This window comes from Lonchura striata, chromosome 3 (genome assembly GCF_046129695.1).
Source record: "Lonchura striata isolate bLonStr1 chromosome 3, bLonStr1.mat, whole genome shotgun sequence".
Classification (NCBI taxonomy): domain Eukaryota; kingdom Metazoa; phylum Chordata; class Aves; order Passeriformes; family Estrildidae; genus Lonchura; species Lonchura striata.
Window position 1 is genome coordinate 58,644,198 of NC_134605.1, and position 20,650 is coordinate 58,664,847.

At 39.2% G+C, this 20,650-nt stretch overlaps 1 protein-coding gene across 1 annotated transcript in view; it reads left to right on the top strand.

Moving 5' to 3' along the window:
- The first annotated feature begins 485 nt into the window (after positions 1-485).
- Positions 486-20,650, top strand: part of SGK1 (serum/glucocorticoid regulated kinase 1) — a 70,035-nt gene continuing 49,870 nt past the window's right edge. The window contains exon 1 of the mRNA XM_021540657.3: positions 486-1,054. Within this exon, the coding sequence (XP_021396332.2) occupies positions 986-1,054 (69 nt within the window). The 5' untranslated portion in view covers positions 486-985. The remainder of the gene's footprint in view (positions 1,055-20,650) is intronic.

Here is a 20,650-nt window from a genome sequence, read left to right on the forward strand (position 1 = left end):
ATGTTTCTATGGAAATATCTGGACAAATGTGTCTGTGTCTGCTTGGGTCACATTTATCTGCACCACATATAAGAAATGTACTTTATAGGAACTGTGGGTTTCCTTTAAACTCATTGAACTATCTACAGCATGTCCTGTCACATAACCCAGTATGACATTGATCATTGGATGGGCTTTTTTCCAAAGTAACACTGTTTAAATCAGAACATAAGAAAAACATTTTTTTTAATTGACCTGTGTTTCTTTTCTTCTTACTCAAAGACTGTTCACCTATAAAATGACAGCTACCTCTGTCACTATCCCAGGGGAAAGATATTGCCTTTCAGCACTTCTTTCCCTGAGCCTTCCTACTACCCTTTGTATGGTTGTGTTTGGCTGCTCTGCCTGTGCATCTCTCCCTCGCTCTCTCTCTCCTTCCCCCCCCCCTTCCCTTCCCTTCCCTTCCCTCCCTCCCTCCCTCCCTGTCTCCCTCCCTCTCTCTCTCTCTGCTATTACTGAACTGCAGCTCCCACTGAAATTTGCACAATCAAAACCAGCTCTCATCTCAAACAGCAGTGAATTGCACCACCTGAAGAAGGAAAATAGCAAATTAAGCACGGTATCCTCTATGCTTATACAGCATGTGGTACCAGTAAATCTCACAGGATGGATGGACCCGGGTTTATGTGAGACCCACTTAGCCTGAGGTCTGCTGCCTCTGATCTGAGAGCTGTCACAGGATTTTACAGGAGGATATGTATTTAGGGGATGGTTTTAAGAAGCTAATAGAGAGCTGCATGTGAGAGCTGCTGCTGCCACTGTGCTGCTGCTGCAGTAGCTGGTGCAGCAGGATGAATGTGTAAAGGACAGCTGCCTGAGCCATGCCGGTGAGTCTCCTGCCCTGCTCTGTCTTCATTAGCTGAAAGAATACAGAGGAAAACAGATGCACTAACAAGTGCCACACTGGCACACTGGATCTATCACTGTGTACCCTTCACTGTGGAAAATGGTCAACAAAGACATGAATGGATTTCCAGTCAAGAAGTGCTCAGCCTTTCAGTTTTTTAAAAAGAGGGTAAGATTTTCCAGATTTTCCTTTAATTCTTTTTTTCTTTTTTCTTTTCTTTTATTATTGCTGTGTTTCTTACTCAGCCAGAGTAGAGAGAAAGTCATTGAAGAATGAAAGTGCTTTATGTTGGTCTTCTACTTTATGGAGCCCATGGCATGGGCAGTTCTACTGAACACCAAGGGTAATAGCAGTGTAGGTGAAGAGGAGCAGGGCAGGGGGACAAGGCTGGGGGCTCCAAAGGCATTACATCAGCACTCTTTGCTGTGGAATGTGTATCTCTGTCACGGCTGACCCCAGGGCTTGACGCAATACAGGCAGCTATTCTGGCTGGGATAATGCACTCCAAAGCAGAGTGCAGGGATGTTGCAGCTTGCCTCTGACTCGCTGCTCCACATCCACCTAGGGTTATGACTCCCTCCACACCTTCCATTTACTTTCCTGAAGTGTAGCATTACCCTCATCCATTCATCATCTCACAAAGTAGGGGGAAAAAGAGAACAAAGAAGCATTTGTAAGCTCAGGAAAATACTTCACAGTTTCTAATTTGACTGTAATCATAATTCATGCAGGAGAAAAGAGTAAGACTGAGCTACACCTGGATTTGATTTTCTTTTATATTCTTTAACATAGATACATCAGGATTCAGAAAATATTTGCTATGCATTTTATTCTGTTTTTCTCCAAGAAATGCAGGTGTAACTCTATCTCGTCGCTTTAGCTAAGTCCTTTCTGTTTCTTTGACTCTTTTCTAGTGACAATACTGCACACTCTTTATTTACTTGAGAAGCAGTCATTTCCATGTGGCATCAGGACAGGTATTCTGAATAAATCTGGGTAGACCCAGACAGCAGAAGCAAAGCATCAGAAAGAGATTGTTAGCAGGGACTACACTGTGGAAAGGATTTCCTGAGTGATTAAAACGACAACCCTCTCTTTAAACAGACTGGAGTAGGAGCAGATAAGCTGCTCCATTCACTCATTAGTTCATTCATTCATTCATCCTCATTCATTCACTCTCCCTCCATTATGCCAAGAATATGGTCAGTTCTTTTAACCCTTCAGGCAAAAATAATGAAGCCTACACCAGTAACTAATTTGTAAGCTGGGGTCAAACCCTTTCAGGCACCAAGATGCCACATTTAAGGGCAGATATAGAAAATACTAGCTGGGTCACTCAGAGGAAAAAAATGCAGTGTTAGCCAACAATTGTTGTTTCCAAGGCAGTTTGTAGAAGCCTCAGACTGATAACTCAAACAGCACATAAATTCAGCCCCTAAAAATGGTTGTCATCCCAACATGCTTCTCATTTAAGTACATTACTATTGGCACATGTTTACCTGATACTCAGCTTACCAGCAAGGTTATCTGTTGTTTTTTTTTTAACTGCTTGAAGATTTTAATATAATTGTATTATTAAAGAGGAAAGTAACTGTCTTGCAATTCCTGTATAAGGTTCCTGTATTGTCAACTGTCTTCTATCTTTTTAGAGTCACTGAGAAGTTATCACTGGAAACCTCTACCTAATTTTGTTCTATAAGAAGGGAAAATTGTGATTTCTGGGTTTTTTCAGACCTACACTGGTAATCCATGAATTTACAGTTGAAAGAGATTGTTAATTGTAGTCATAATTGAGGAAACTGTCATACTGATACAGTCCTGGACAGTGGAACAGGACAAATAGCTGCCTTTGGTTTCTGAATGTTTTCATTTTAACAGATGCTGCCTTTTTGCTATTGTGATGAAGATAGATGAAATCAGTAAAACCAATTTAGAGACACAAAGAAGGGAATTCTCTCCCTATACTTTTCTGTTAATAGATATATGTGTTCATTGATGTTTCTCTTACCCCTCTTACCTTCCTTGCAGAAAATCCCCATTGTCCAATGCCAGTGTTTGAAACACACACAAACAAAAATAGCTATATGCTCATAATGTGTTGCTGGCTCCCAGAAATATATCTTGCATTTGCTGGACTGGTGATGTGTCACATGTTAACTACTGTGAGAACAAGGAGAGATGGTTCAAGAGTTTATTTGGTCTCCTGCCAGTGATCTGGACACTCTGGCTGAACCACCAGAATCCTGGTGTATAGAAGCACATTTGTGAGCTTTCTTGGTCTGAGTGTAGTGTGTGGTAGAGCTGTTTGACAGTTTGCATCCCCACAGCACCAGTGCACCATAACCAGCAACCCAGGGGATGCATCCTCCATCCAGAGTGGGAGGCAGGAATTGCACTGCAGAGCCTGGCACTCCTGGCTGCTCGGTGAGGTTACTGCTATCCCTCTTTACTGAAAGATGCCTGACACACAGAGAAGGTCATTTGTTATCTGGGTACTGAGCAGGCTTGTCCAGATCACCAGCAGGGTCTATGATGAAACAAGGGCTGGGGCTTCAATCTCTCCAGTTTGAAATCACTGCGTCTATCTCCTCAAAAGCACATATTTCTAGTAGAGGTGCTTTCCAAGTCTAATTCTAGAAAATCCAAATCAATGTAGAGTAAAACACATTAAATTTTTGAAATGCTGCTATTTTTTCAACACGGATTTTTTTTATGGAAGAAAGTGCCAGATGTATTTTCATTGTTATCATTTCTCCTTGAGCCTTATGCTCTCATTAAATTGAAACCCTGTTTGTTGCTGCGTCCAAGAGTACAGAAAGGGCTGGCAGAGCTCTGTGAATTTAGACCCATCTGAAAGTGCATTCAAACATTGACTTGAATTTGAGGAACAGATTTTTTTTAAGCCTGGCTTATTCTCTGATGACAAAGTACTGACCCTCTGGGATGCTGCCTGCTGTTGTCAGATGATTCAGGGTATGGGCTAATCATATCCAGAGGTCAGAGAACAGGAAGAAAAGGCTGAAATTAAAGGGCAGGACACTTAATTAAAATAAAGGGGGAAATAGAAACTATTTGTTTTGCAGAATAGAAACTATTTTTTTTTGCAGAATAGCCTGCAGCACTCATTTCTGGTGGGGTTAGAACAACAAAATAGGGACTTCATCCACTTAAAATGGGTGCAGCTTGGAGAAAACCAATTGATTTACAATGCCTATATTTTTTTCATTGCAAGAGATGTAACAAGTAATTGTGCTTAGAATCCGAGGTTTTAATGGTTAAATATTGGGTTTTAATTAAAGATGACTCAAATCTAAAAAGATAAGGGGAAAGAAGAAAGTGGGTCATATATAGGTACACGGGGAAAATCTGAAGTCAATCCAATGAAGATAAATTATAACAACATACCTCCTGACAAGGCTGGGAATTTAAAATATATTGTCATCTGATGGCACACAATTACCTTCATTTTGGCTACTATCCTTTTCCTTGTCCACTGATATTGCATACTGGATACCGATATAAATAGCCCATTAAACAGCTTTGGCTATAAATGGATGGGAAATCTCTCTTTTTCACATACCAGCAGAAGTTTGACTTTCCCAAAGTTAAATAAAAATGGTTTGTTAATTGGCAGAAGTCACATCCATCTGTTGTGAGGGGTTTGCAGGCCTCATCCTTCAGAGCTGTGCAGGACACTCCCAATTCAAAAGATCATTGAATGTGGAAAACCTACAAATTCCTCTTTGGCCAATGAATAGGATATCCCAGGGCAGAGGAGCCTTTAATTTTCACCTACTGCCATCCCTGCCAGATGTTTTTTTGGCAAGTGGATGTTTGTGGTACTTGCACTGCCTCTTCTGTTGCATTGGCCTACCTTATGAAGATTTTGGATAATATTTTACAGTATACGACCTCCTTCATATCAAAATAACATGTCATGTCATATATCACAGCACAAACCAACACAGCTAAACCAGGGTGAGAGATGATGAACTGTCCCTGCCACTTAAATACTGTTCTCGTGATATGGTAACCTCAGTGAATATGAAAATTCATTATCCTCTTAGGTCTGGACCAAGACCAAATACAAATTTATTCAGAATGTGAAGAAGATATGATAAATGGGAAAATAAATAGCTGTGTTCCATAAAAGGAAAAAAAAAAAGAAACAGGGCATGTCTTAGAGAAGAAGTTTGTTGCAGGGATTAAGGACTTGCTTGTCTGAAACCTGATAAGGGAAAGAATATCCATAATCCTTTTTCTCTGAGAAAATTTACATTAATTAGCAATTTAGGTCAAGCCAAAGTGAATGCGCAAGTATGAAGAGGAAATAGCAGCTTTTGTTTCTGTGCAGTTTTTCAAACAAGCAGTTTGTGGAAGCCATGTCCTTCTCCTTTCTATGTTGATATTTTACGGCACTACATACCAGCAGTTTTCTCCATATATGATCTGAAAGGACTAACCTGTAAACATCATCATGCATGAAGATGACAGCTCAGGCTGCATTAGAGCTCAAGGCAATATATGGCTGAGGGGACTGCAGAATTACCTGAATGCCATTTTTAGGACTACAGTAATTTAGTAATACAGAAAGCCCTTGAACACAGTACTTCCAGCTGAGTTCCTACAGATTATGGTCCCTCTGGTAGATTGTGCTGTGGGAGGATTGCTCTCTGCTCTGCCACTTTTACAAGTCTAGAAATTAATTTCAGGGCTGGAGATACCTTTTATTTAGGGTAACTGAGAACTTACCTAGAAGAAAATGAGAGACAAGACATCTATAAAATGGGAAAAACTCATCTTTATATGGGATGACTGATTATACTGCTGCTTTTCTTTCCTGCTTGGGCCAATGTCACAAAAGTACATAAATTTTAAAGCCGATTTCCAGACACAAGGACCCTGGGTCATTGCAAGTAAGGCAAAGACTTGCAGCAGAGAATTTTTTCCCATCTCACTTGTTCTGTGTAAAGAGGTGCTGGGCATCTGTGGCTCTTCTTAGCATTAGCCAAAGCTGTAAGCACTCAGCCTTGCCCACCACAGCCCCAAATGCCTTCATCAGTTTATAACCTGAGCATTGCAGACCACAACTACATGGGGCTTTAAGGTAACTGAAATGAACCTGGTCCTATATCTCTATCAGGCTTCAAACCTGCTGCAAACAGTCAATGAGCTGAACAATAGTTCTCTCATCTTCTGCCTATCAACTGTTTCCTGAAAAAGCCTATTAAGTAAACACATGGGATGAAACATGAGAATGGGTGAGAAACCATGTAAGGCCCCAGTACAAGTTTTCCATAAAAAAAAAAACAACAACTTTGTCTTGTTCTGTCTTCCCATTAAACCAAGATGAGCTTTGGGTTGGGTTCACTGCTAATATTTTGTTTTTTAGCTAGCATACATGAAAAGATTTATAAGACAAAACTGGCATCATCTAAGAAAGTACCTATGAGTCCCTTGTTCAAAACCAAAATATGAAAGTATTGTTAAAACTAAAGTATAATACCTTGGGATTAAATTAATAAAAGGAAAAAGAAATAGGGAAGCATAGAAGAAGGACAGCAGAATGAGAGAAAAGGAAAGAAAGAAAAAAGATCAAGAGAGAGGAGTCTTATTGTTTCTTATTCTGTTCTCCTTCCTCTAACCTCTTCAATTCTCTTTCATAAAAAAATTAATACTAGAAAACACCTCCATATTCCTTAATTATTGAACTTTCCTAAACACATCTCATAATTCCTACCAGAAATTTGTCAAGCTAGTGCTTGAAGCTGCCCAGTTCTTTTCCAGTTTTGGAATAATCCCCCTGCTTGAAAATTTAGAAATCCTCCTTTCATTTTCAGCCTAGTTTTACGCATGACCAATTTATTCCCATTTGGTCTTTTACTAACACAAAGCAATAACTTATATAAATCATGCCCTTCCCTCATATATACAACTACTGATGTATTTATAGAGAGCAGTCATTTCTTTCAGCTGTATTTGTCTAGGCTAAAGAAGACAACTTCCTTTAGACACTTCCTTTAGAGTAGACTTTCCATTGCCCAGTAACTCCAGCAGACAGAGTCAGCTGTCATATTTGCAGGCCATGAGATCTCTTTGGGGTTACCAAAACATCCATATAGTCCTCTTTCAAGGTTCTTTCTCATGGACTCTGTTACACACTTCTAACCTCCACCCCACTCTTCTCCCCCACTCTAGTCCTCTTTTGCTAAGTAGATCTGTGTGTCACTGGCAAATTTTCTGAACACAAGCCTAGGTTCTGTATCAAACCCATCTCCAGTAGCAACATTCCTCTTGACAGCACACTTTTTGCTTGCTCCTTTATCTCATGATTATATTTGTAAGACTATTCTTATTCTCCATTTTAACTTATTTCCCCTGTGTTATCTCTGTTACTGAGTTACCAAAGACCGTATGGATTAGATTATCCACATTTGCCTCATCAAAGGAAGACATCAGGCAAGTTTGGCATATTGGTAAATGCATGTTGCATGTTATCTCATTTTCTACTGAACTCTTTGAAATTTGCTCTCCCTTCAGATGTGATAGTTTTGTTTCTGTTCACATAGTGCCATAAGTTTTTTTCTTCTATGCTGTACAACACTGTCCTGGAAAACTCAGAGCACAGAATTCATCTAAATATTTACTTTTTATCTCATCTCACTCTTTCTGAGAAATGGACTTTATTTTTTTAAATTTCAGATTCTGACTGGATTTTCCCAAACATGCTCTCAGCCCTTTTACCACTTTCAGGTCCTCATTACCCACCATCACTAAAATCAAATAGCAGTGGGGGGAGGTTCCTTTGAGAGCCTGCTCTGGCTCATTCCTTTCAAGATCAGATTAGATATTGCTTGAGCCTGGAGAGTGCTTTGGTCTGCCTTCATTACATGCCTTCAGAGCTGAGCATGGCTTCTGTTTGGGGAAGGGCCAGCTGTGAGATCTCCCAGTCTTCTGCCAAGTGCATATTAACAATGTTTTAAATGCCACAGAGTGTGGAGTCAAAATTTTAGAGCAATTCTACCCCAGACACAATGTTGTCACTACTATCGTAACTCAGCTCAGCAGCCTCAGTATCATTTACCCTTAGTCTAAACATCCAATTTGTCTGAAAAAACATTGTGATGCAAGAAAATGTCAGCAAGAAGAATAGCACAGAGGGTTTTGGACACCCTTAGCTGTGTGGTAACTGGTGATGCAAACTGAGATACTAAGAAACCACACAGCTGTGTCTGCCAAAAAATCAATGTGATTCCTCTGCCAAATGGGGAGATTGATAAATATGATCTGCAGGGAGTGGGAAGGACTGTGAGTTTGGAGCAACTCTGGGGATACGTTACCCTATCTGTTAATTAAAACAAGGCTTTGATGAAGGTTACAGGCTCAGGGGAGGTCAAGGGTTGTGTCCATAGAAAAAGGAATCAGAGAATTGAAAGCAAGGAGAAAGCTTATATCTCTCTAAAAAATTGGCTGATGTAAAGGAGAAGCAAACAGGACAGGAACTATCGCTGCAGAGAAACATGTAAATGGAGATGCTAAAGCAGTGGAAAACCAAGCAAAACCTAAGCCCATGAAACAGTGTTGCAAAATCAAATCAATAACACAGAATGGATTTTTTTCTGAACAGCATATTATCACAAACTAGTGGTTGTTATTTACAACAGTCACTTTTATAGCAAGACAATTAAAAACAGGGAGTTTGAAAACAATAGCTCCAAAAGCTATAAATCTTAATGTTTATTGAAGACTGCACTGAAGAGATTTCCAGATCAGCTCACAAGCAATTAACCAAGACTCAAAATATCCTTACAAGGTAGAATAATCATACCCATTTCACAGACAAGTGCACAAAGAGAAAATAGGTAACTCAGTCAGTTAGACAAATTCATATGCAAGACAGTAGTTATTCTTTCTTTCCTGACCCTTACTCTAAGTTTCCACCACTAAAATAAAAAATTCCTTTGCTTGAAAGAGCAGCAGCAGACATCTGCTTGGGTTTGTGTGGCTGAAATTTATGCAGGCATTTTAAGCAGCTTAACAGCAGCAGCACCAAAATAATTTTTTTTCAAGTGGTCAGAAGTGTTTAATACAGTCTTGCTGACATGGCAGTGGCATCAGAAGATGCTAGATACTGTGTAAAGTTGAAAAGCTATTATTTCCAGTCTACTCAGCTCATTAAAAGATTGCAAAAGTAAAAAGCACAAATTGAGATTCTGCCTGCCCTGCAATGTCAAGAGTGCCAAGGGGCATGTTTGTCTTGTAAGTGTCTTCCAGCGTGACCCAGCCTGTTCCCGTACTGTGGCACATCAGGAAATGGCTGAAGAGGTGTCAGCCTGAGACTGGAGCCTGCTGTGCTCCATAATCCAGTGCTTATTTCATTCACTGCTTTTGTGTCTCCCACAAGCAAAGCCCAATAACCAAGTTTCTGCATAACATCAGTAACACGGATGGTGAGCTGTGCAAGGCACGGGACAGCCTCTTTTTGCTGTAGGTGTGTACAGATGTTGGTTTGGTGTCCACCACCAGCAGCAGCAAACCTTTAATGTCCCAGCTCTAGTGAAGGAGGAGCTGTGTGTACAGTCAGACGCTGCAGCTCAGTTGTCAAGGGGCTGCTTTCTCAGATGCCAACAATATGTCTGCTTGTTCTCTTCAGGGCCATGCACATATCTGTACACTGTACAAACCATGCCATGGGTGTTCAGCTGTCTTCTGAAAAGATCCAGAGGACTACACATGGAAAAAATCCCTATCAGTCAGGCAGTACACATTAGGACTTTTCTGAAAACAGTCAATATTCAAAAGGAAGAATGGGAACCCTGCATCCACTGCCCCACTGCCAGCTGACTACAGGTGTGTTATGGGGATGTTCCTATTCTGGGGTTCCTATTCTGGAAAGGCTCAATTCATACCTATCCACATCAACACTCTTTCAGCATCCCTGTGGGGTAGGACCTTTTCAGAAGGTGTTTTAAGGAGCTACCTTGCAACAGTACTGGGTGCTAAAAGAGTATGCAGGAAAACAAACTCATTGCAACTCAGACTCCTGTGTAATATTTGACCCTGGGAATTTACGTCAACTCTCCTAAGAAGCATTGTTTGGCCAGCTGTCCAGATTGCAAGCACTTCAGGGTAGAGAAAAAGAGACTGACAGCACCTAAATAGTTCAGGTTCAAATATCAATTGAGAGTTCATGGACACAAATAATATAATCAAAATCACTAGCTACTGTTGCCAACAAAATTATTTTTATATGACTGATGGGGATTTTTATACTTGTATATGAGAAATATATATTTTATTTTATTTTGTGTTCTGTTTTTATTAGATATTTGTCTTGCTTCAGTCAGTTCATATGTATGATTTTTACTGGGGCTGTGAAAAGTTTTCAAGTATATAGCAGAAATAATGCAAAATGTTACGAAGAAAAATGCTTGAACTGTAGGTCAATACAAATTTAGATGCATTACAAAAATTTACCCAAGAATAGGTCCATAAAATTGCTTGAAATTCTTTCCATGCTAATTAATTAAGATTAGTGAAAGAAATATACCATTCTTTCAGTATCTTTTGTTTTCTGGAAAGATCCCTGCATTATTCTAATGAAAGACTGTTAAGCTTTGATGGCCTAAACTGTAGGTAGGTTGGAATTTGAATAATGATAATTTATTTATATTTATTAAAATTAATGACATTTTGAAGCACATTGACATTGTTTGACACATGCAGATTCATGCAAAACTTTGGATCCCACATTCCTTAAGGGTCAACTCAAAGGAGGGCTCCATGGCTCAATGCAAGGACAGGCATTGTAACATCAACTCTTTTGGTTGGAGTGTGGGATTAAATCTCTGTGCTCTGGGAACAAAGTGACTGTGGGAATCCTCTGTGTAAAACCTTTCTGACTGTTTGGCTGAGATACAAAGAATAACTGTAAGAAAATTCATGTGCAGAGAAGATAAGGGAAGGTAATGTTGGAGTAGGACAGCCGTGAAACACAAACCAAAGCAACCTTTAGCTCTGTAGTGTGACCTTTTCTTCTTATGCCAACAGACTGGAGGTGTGATTAAAACCACAGCTGCTGCGCCTCCAGGTTTTGTGTTCAGTTTACATCCTGGCTCCATATTATCTTCTCTTCTGCTCCATGGGCACCCTAACTCTTTATACAGTGATATCACTGACTTCAGGCTGATTTCTTGTTCATGTCAGAAACTGGTAGACAAAGTTAATTAATAACCAAGCCTTTTTATTTAGCACTACTAGTCAGGGATGGTCTTGAACTCCAAAAAAAAAAAAGATTAACATAAATGCTGCTTAATGCTTAGCAGCTCTGTAGATGGGCATCCTAAAGCTGCAGCCATCATCCAGGGGTATCTTTAACACTATCGAGACCTTTAGAGAGGTGGAGAGGCAAGAAGAAACACAGTCATCAGGATGGAATCTAGAGTGTATCTTCATTATCTTGGCCCTGACACTTCTCTTTTAATTCCTGCATTTCAGTTTGACAGTGTGTAACATCAAGACTTATGATGTACATGCTAGAGATGGGAGATGCAAATTTTTGATAAGGAGATTGTGAGATTTGATTCACCCTGTCAGAAAGTAGCATTCATTAGTATCCATTCTTTCCTAAGCCTATGGTGTCCATGCATGCACCTTCCATCAATTCCCTGTGAGAGGAAGAGGTCTCATTTCAGATTCAAAAGTTCCTTTAGTTTTTATTTCTCTTTTTTTGTGCTGCCTTTTTTTTTTTTTTTTTTTTTTTTTGGTACAGTGATAAGAGAACAAAGGTGACTGCTCTGGGATATCTTGATTGGACTAAATAAATTATTTCCTTCTCTATTTAAGATTAATTAAGAAATGTTGAAGGGAAAAAAGGTCAGAGCTCTGAGATTGTTCATTCCATTCCCCAATTATTCCATATATACTAAGCCTGAAAGAGCTGTAATTAGATATGAGACAAGCCTCATGAGGTTCTCTTTCTGTGCAGTTCCAAGCACACTGGCAGTCATCCAGAAGTTAAATATGTAAATAAATCATCTTCTTTTCAACAAATTTCTTCTGTTCATCATACTTCTCTCTTTTTTCTCTCCAAGGGCTAACCAGCCTGGACCTCTCCCATATAGCAGCCTGAATACTGAATAGGCCCATACAGAGCTGAAGGGAAAGTGCTGCTTCTCCATTGCAAGCTGCTAGAGAGTCCAGCCTAGATGTGTGCTTTATGAAGCTCTTGGAGTAACTTGTGTGAGCCTTGGAAAACTCCAGCAGCTTCTGCACCCTAATATCTTTGCACTTTGTGTGTTTATAGGGGATCCAGACAACCTGACTGGGTTTCTCCAGTGTATGTGTGCCACCTAAAAACTGGTTCACTTGCCCTAGCAGGTGAATCAAAAGCTGGTGTGCCATATGCCCAGGTACTCTGTCAGTGAGAGATATTATTTGCAAGGATGGAAAGGAGCTGAGATTGGTGCATTTGCTGTTTTTCCAAATGTTGTCTTTAGTGAATAAGTTACCAGCCAAGTCCACAATGCTAAGCCATCATTTGATTTCCCTTATTTCATGGTCACAGTACTAGGAAAACTATTTAGTCCATTTAAAACCTAGCTGTCTCAGGTATTATCTCCTTCTACTTGCCTTCTTCAATTTCTGATTGCTTTCTCCATTTCTCTTATTCTCTGACACAATGATTTATATTGGTGACTAGCAGTCCTGTAAAAGGATTTGCACACCAAATTGAAACCATGTCATTATCCTACCTGCAGGGTATTTTTAATATTTTCTCTGATGTCATAATTATTTAACCTCTTTGGCATTGAAACCTCAAAAAATGTTGGCATTCTCAGTGGAAAAATATGTTAGCTTTCAGTAGCTTTTGCCCAAAATAACTTCAGAATATTTATGTTTTATTTGTAAGAGTTAAGCAAAAGAAAATCCACACATAACAAACCATATGGAAGAAGAGACTCAGGACAAGCTGCCTCAGTCAGTCTTCCCAAAACCAACAACCTACACATGTGGGAGACTCCAACCCACAACCTGATAAGTCAGCATTGGTGACTTACACTTCAGCTCGTGTTTCTAAAACAAAGCTCTTTATTGCTGTCATCTTGTAAATAAAGTGAAGACCGCAAGGAATAAATGCTTGGTAATATATTTCTGGTGTGTGTGAATGTGGCCCTGGAAAAATACTAAGCTAAGAAAGGAAATAATTTAAACGGCAGAAAGAAAGCCTCCCTTGTTTCATACTTCTTGAGTGTGTCTGGTTTGCATCTGTTACTATGTTTTTTTCACTTAAGAACACATTTCTTTAATACATATGAATAACTGGTTTTGACTGGCAGTTTGAAAATGTGGTTTTTCTCTGATTAACTGTACTTTTTGTCTGTACTTAGCCCCTTTTTAAAACCATATTTCTCAAGCTATATTAAAACAGGAGTAAAAACAACACATGGAACAATTTATTGAAATGCCAGGCAGGTTTGACAGGTGCAGGAGAAATTGCTTAGTTTCACAAATTGAAACAGCTGCAGTTTTATAGGTGATGAAATTGCATTGGGATGGGTTTTCAGATTTGTTAGTTCATCTTGTGTTTGCTGTTTTGTTTGTGAAGCATTGAGTCATTTACCCCTCTCCAAGGAGGACTCATTTCTCAAAAGGAGGAGGCATCTAGTCATCACAGAGGGATGCGAAGCTTTGTGAAATTCAAGCAGATTTCAGAGTAGATTGAAATGCAACTAGAAAATAATAGTTTTCTCCTCATGGGATTACAAATAAACATTGCTGGCAGCTTTTGGAGCAGGAAATGCTATAAACATTTGGTCTACCTTTCAGAGAGTTGGAGCTAAGATTTTATTACATATCTCTAAAGAATATCATGCACAGAAAATTTTGAATCATTAATCAACAAATTTTAACCTCAAGAGTCTCTTGTATCAAGGACGTTTGCTTTCAGTCTGTGCAATTGCTAGACAACGATGTATACTTTATTTGCAAATTATTCAGGACCATATGTTCTCCTACAGTGACAGAGTATGTATCAAGTGGTCTGCTTTCCATAAGTTCATTTTCTCATCCTAGTGGGGAAAAAAAGCAGTGATGAAAATCAGTGAATGATCTTATAAGAATAGGTCACATTTGACAATGAATTAATTTGTCAAAACACTTAAATCCTCCTCCTAGTTTAAATCCCTGCTGATGATGGTGTTTTAAGTCATAAGTTCTTGTATAGTTTGGAATAAAATAATTTTTTAGATCCTGATGGAAATTTATTGGTGTTTTGCACACTGCATCTCAGCTGGGATGTCGTTTAGAAATGTTAAATTTGAGTGCTGTGAAATTTCTGCTTCTTCTCAAACACTGTTCTTAGCAAAGGCAAATTGGTCACTAGAAAAAGCTAGGAGAAGAAATGGTGGCTATTTTCCTGAAAGATATGCTTTTGAGAAACACTTTGCAAGGGTCTTCAAGCAACCTAGTCAAGTGGAGGGTGTCCCTGCCCATGGCAGAGGGCTGAGAACTAGAGGATCTTTAAATTTTGTTCCAACCCAAACCTATTCTATGATTCTATTATTCAATATCTCCTTTGACTTGGAACAAAAAGGCAGAGACATTTGCCTTGTCTGTGTTACCCAGTCTGATAGATTACAGGACCACCCCAGAGCACTCAGGTGGGGCTTGACCAAGACTGTGGCAGCCTCCCTCATGGCACTGCCATGCCACTCTACACATGGGTCTGCACAAGCTGCTGGAGTCTCTGCTGCCAGATCCCAGCCCAGCCTTGTCTGGCAAAGGAGCTGATCTGTAAAAAATTACTGTCATCTTTCACCAGGAGCCCCTCTGGGAATACTGCAGCTTTCTAAGGTGTATGGTCCATCCCACAGCTCTGTTAATGTTTTGGTATGTCTCTCTCACAGGGCCAGAAAGACCAGGCACCCTAAATCAGCTTGTCTAGTGGTCCTGGTCACTTTAAAGATTGACAAAGAATTAGGATGCTGTGCAAAGTTATACAACAAATTAGAAGGGTGACCTTCTGCCAAATGTAAAGCAGATTAGTGAAGTGTAGAGCTAGGCTCAAATTTGAAACAGGAAAGTTATTAATTTCAGGCCACACAAAATATGCTTCCCTTCTCTGACAGTGTGAAGCTTTTGAATAGTTAAGGATGACTATTGAATGGGACTTGGTGCTGTAATCAGTCATCCATAATGTTCTGCCACTGCAGTAATTTTTCTTTCACTGCAGTTAAACTCTATAATGCTGGGCTGCTTCAGCCCAGATTACTGAAGGATGCAAAATAACTGTTGCATCAGGAAACTGAGATGGGCAAAATGTACACTGAGGTATCTTTGTTTTGCCTGGATTTTTTTCATTCACCTACCTTTGCTGCCATTCACATCCAAGCATGAATTCCCTGGCTCCTGTGCCTGGATCAGATGCTCACAGTACCCTGCTGACTGATTTGAAGCTTTAACTAATAGATATGGGATGTGGTGTTTATTAAATCAGGAGTTAAAATAAATGTTGCCTAGGTTTACTGACACTGGCATTGCTCACATAAAACAGAGTAAAGAAGATAAGGTACTGGTGAGCACCCTCAGACTATTTGGATAGGATTTCGGGTTGTATTGTTCATGTTGTTTTTATTTTATCTAGATGAAAAGCACTTTTAACTTGGTAGCCTGGAAAGATTACACTTGCACATACACAATAAACCCCATTTTGTTTTGTTTTCCTCTTTGACATAATATGCAGAGGGTGTTTATACACCAGAATGGACAATGAATCTGTTGTCCCATCTCGTGTAGTAACAAGTGCCATCAGTGCTTGCAATTGATCTAAGAGCGTTTACCTGATTCCAACACATTGGTTATTTATTTATTCACAGAGAAAAGAATCCCATGACACTAACAATTGTTATCAAGGACAACATGGGAGGAAGCAAGAGAGGAAAATCCTAAGTGGTGCCTATTCAGTTTAGATTTTTTTGATGCCACATTACAAAAAATCAGTGTGAGGGCATAGCAAAAGTTAATTTAGCTATTAATGTGAGATGTAGGTTTTACAAACTTTCTCCTGCACTATTTGAGTTGGCAAGAGCTTTCCCATTTACTGGAACAGGAAAATCAACCAGGCAGTTTGCTGTGTGCCCATTAACACTAGTTATTTGCAATACTGGTGTGCCTAAATTTTTTGCTGCTCTTCATGCCTTGACTTACATGATTTACAACTTGTTCAGCAGAAATATTTAAACTCATATTTAGAGGATTCCAGATTCCTCGAGTCATTTTTGTACCCATCAGCTTTTGGGATTAGTGCCTGAACGCAGTCATATGTTGACATATTTTTTTTTAAGAATATGCCTTTGCTAACTTTCTTCTGTGGCCTAGAGACATGTCATTCACACTTAAGATCATAAAAATCTGCCTTATTTACTTGATGTGTTAACATTGCAAGCGATGACAACAATAAGTACTGAAAAATTTGCCGTGCCTTCCCTTGCATAGATCCCATTTCTGCTAGATGCTGTATATTCCCCTGCAATACCGAAGTGTGATGGGGCTCCTGTGAAGAACTTGGTAATTCCCTGCATTTCTCCACCCTAAGTTGTGGCCTATTTGTCCTTCCCCAGATCCCCCTCACATGCAGGTAACCTTTCTCCTGGCACAGCTGGAGGACTAAATTCTCCATGAATCCGGGGCATGTACATCCAGACTTGAACAGAAATAAGGTGTTCTGCTACTTGGCCTCCATCTGCTTTTTCGTGAGCAGCTTCTCAGCTTTGCAGGGAAAGAAACAAGTGATGACTACGCAGCGAATTGCCCTTCACGTTCCCTTTTAAAATAAAACGTGGTTATTAATCAACAAAGTGGCATGTTTCAGGGATCTGCAGGGGAAAAAAAACCTCGAGGTGATTTGACAAACTGATTCTTTTGCTGTGCCGCATTTCCCATGGGACATGACAAATTAAATGTCAGAGTCAGCTAGAGAGTAGTGCTAGATCTCAGTCGGGGCTTTAATCAGCCTGCCTCTCCTTTACCACTTTCCACTTAAGTAGATGGCTGTGTACAGTTTGAACAATGGAGCTTTTCATTTCCTAATCCACCTAATTGTAATTTAAATAGGTTTCCTGACAGTCGTCCTCAAGACTGCAGGGGAGATGATTCCAAGAGCTCCGTGTCCACCTCGGGTTTACATAATGGATGAAAATTCAAATCCTTGTCCAGGGTGCAATTAGATAATGTCAGGAAAAGGAAAGAAGGGATCAGATAAACAGCAACTGGAAAAGGAGGAATGTACATTTGATATCAGAAGGAGGCAGAACTCAAACACAGGCACATACACTGACCTAGATCACACTCGAGGCGTTTGGTACTGGCCGGTAGGGAAAATAATACCCAGAGACTTTGAAATTCAACATGCAGAGTAAAGGAGCTGACTAAGAGCCAAAATAACCCATAACTGATGCAAACAAACTTTCATGAAGAATTGACATTTAAGTGCAGAAAAGTTCAAGGGCACAGAGTGGCTTATTCCCACTTCCCACAAAAAATATGAAAAAAAAGGCTGTCCAAAGTTTTGGAGGGAGAAAATGCTGCTGTAGAGAGCACAGGGTTGTGCAGGCTGTCAGATTACATTTGATACTATTGTGTTGATGGGTGTGATGTTTCATTGAGAACTGCATGATAATACTGGACCTCCAAGCAGTTTTTTTCCACAGTATTTCTCAAGCCATTCCATCATCCAGTTTATGCTCAGTCCTCAGCAAATGTCTGCAATTTTAAACATCTAATGACCTATCAAATTTGTCTACAATCTTATGCCATTTTTCTTTTGCACAAGTATTACTCCAGGATGTGTATCCTCCACCCTATTGACAAATCCTACTAAAATCCATGGTCAAAATCCATATCAGATGCTGGGGCTTAGTGCAGTGAACTGTCACATCCACAAAGGGCCTAATCTTGCAAGACATTATGTCCCTGCATAACCTTCCTTTTCTTTTCCTGTGTATTCCTAAGTTTTGAAGGTCAAGTGATCAGCTGTGAAGCCAGGAAAGAAGCTCATCTTGTCCTGAGAGGCACCAAGTTTATCAGAGCCTTCACAGATAGGGAGGATGCTCCAGGATGGTCACAGGTGCCACTGGCACCTTTTTTCCTCTGAGCAAGAGCCACAGCTGCATTGGTAGAGACTCCAGAGAACAGGCTGGTGTTTCTCTCATGGAAAATATTCCTCATGATTGCAGTGATGGGGACTGACATATGGATGACCAATTTAAGTGTAAAATGTGCTGACTGAGTGGACTGATGCCACTGACAACTGAGCCATATGAAATTAAAAGCTTTATCTGTTTGCTATTGCATAACAGGAAAAGCTAGGAGTGAAAAAAGCCCTGGAACTCGGCAAATCTCATTTAATCACATCTGGCAATTTTCAAGTCTAAGATTATCACTGTTGGATATCATGTTTTTAGAAAGTAAAGCAAATAAGGAAACTTGAGAAAACAAGGCTCAGAAAATGAAGAATCTTTAAAAAATACTTATGCACCTTTCAGCAATGCTATAGGCCATGCTTGGGAAAATGCTATTTAGAGCTGTTCTCTAACAACAGTTACATTTCAGTTTCTTTTGGGATTAGTGAAACATGTCTACATATTAGGAGGGTGCTCCTTTGAACTCACTTTTCTTGAAATAATTAATTTTTCTTGAAAATTTTCATCAATTTTGTTTGCTGTCATTGCAAGAAATGCCAGAAATGCCAAACAACTTCGACTAGTTCCAGAGCTCCTTTGGTGGTCCAACAAAACCACTAATAGAAAAAAATATTAAAATGTTGCAGCGTGGAGAAGTGTTTACTCCCAGTCATGAAAGTCTGTGAGTATGAAGCTGCCTATATTTGTTCCAAATAATTTGTTCTATCTCTAATAATAGTAAAAAGAAAGTAAAAATGTCATTTGACTTGAAAATGGGAAATTTTTTATTTTGGAAAAGTTGAAATTATTTACTTTGACAACCACAAAACTCATAATTTTTAGAAATTATTCAGATGAGTAGTTATATTAAAGCTGATTATCTCAGTCTGCTGTTTATACTCTATAATGGTGGATGAAATTGCTGGACAAAATTAAGGGGGCTTGCCTTGGAAACAAAAGTATAGAAGCTGTCAGAGGAAGTTTAGAGAAGGATTGCTTCCCACAGTTAGGAGCAGGCTTTAGGTTATTAATGGTAGTGGATATCTTGATAAGAATAAAAAATAATAATGTGTTTGAATAATAAAATACTCCTTACAGTGCCACAAAGAATTATGCACCTAGCACATTGGTATTTGAGCTCTGGGTAGACCTTAGAGCATCTTCAAGCACCTGAAGGGGCCTTACAGGAAGTCTAAGGAAAGACTTACAAGGGCATGTAGTGACAGGAGAAGGAGCGAATTTGAGCAGCAAGATGTTTAAATTAGGTATTAGCAAGAAAATTTTCAGCATGACAGTGGTGAAGCTCTGGAACAGATTGTCCAGAGAAGTTATGAATGCCCCATCCCTGGAAGTGTTCAAGGCCAGGCTGGATGGGGCCTGGAGCAACCTTGTCTTACAGAAGGTGTCCCTGCTCACAGGAGGGTGATTGGGACTAGATGACCTTTAAGGTCCCTTCCAATCCATATTGTTCCATGATTCTATGATCACATAATGCCCTAAATAGCAAACTATCATCTGTTGCTATTGGACATGAAATGAGTATACAGAAGCTTGGTAAGTTCAAAAAAATAAAAGCCCCTGTTCTATTCAAACATCTGGTATTTATAGAATTCTAAAGGTAACCATGGATTGGAGAATGGAATTACCACCTCTCCAACCACACTGATTTTAAATCAATCCATCATTTCTCTCCACCTACAGAGAAATATGTAAACTATTCTATTTATACATGAAATTGTGTGGAACTCTGACTCTCAAATATGTAAACATTATTAGAAGGCTAAAGAAGTTTTATGAAGACTTTAAAACTTTCAAAAGAACTATAGAAGAAAACATAACACTTTTTAAAATTAAAACAACAATCATCTGCTACTTGTTAATCTTAATTCGTCAAATCAGGGGAGAAACTCTGAGAAATTTCTTTAAATTTCTTTTTAGTTTTGTGCAATCCAGTGTAGGAGTTTTTTTGGTGGAAGTGAATTAAAAAGAAATGAAACTTTGCACTTTGAATCCCTTAGTGACATTTAAGATAGCCCAAGTCAAACAGAGCTATAGATCTAAGGCACTTGTCTAATGTAAATGCAAATATTAAAACCTCAAAAAGTCTTTGAAGTCTATTAAGGTTAAAGCTAGACAAAAGCCTATAGTGGAGACTTAAAATTCAGTGACTAATGCATATACATAACATTTCAATAAACTTAACAGAGGGTCTCTGAAAAGTAATATATAATCTACAAGCATCAGTAGAAACCCAAGACCTGAATAGCAATGGCCAGGGAAATTGGTTTTCTTCCACAGTCTGATCTTTACCTTGCTGCTATGAAGTTGCTGCCAGTTTCTATTTTCAATTACTTTGAACATGGATATATGTTGAAAGTCAGTGGTGAATCATTGGATTTTCTACACTCTTCTGTGCATTTTACTCAGTGTTTACTATGATTTTCAAAATTAAATGTAGGGTTGGTCTGCAAAGGGATTCTGAGGGTCATTAGTCTGAATTAGCTGAAGAAGTGAAATTAGAGGAGTTTAGAGTCAAGTCCTCCTGAACCTCTTAATTCAGAATAAAACCTGAAATTTTAACTCC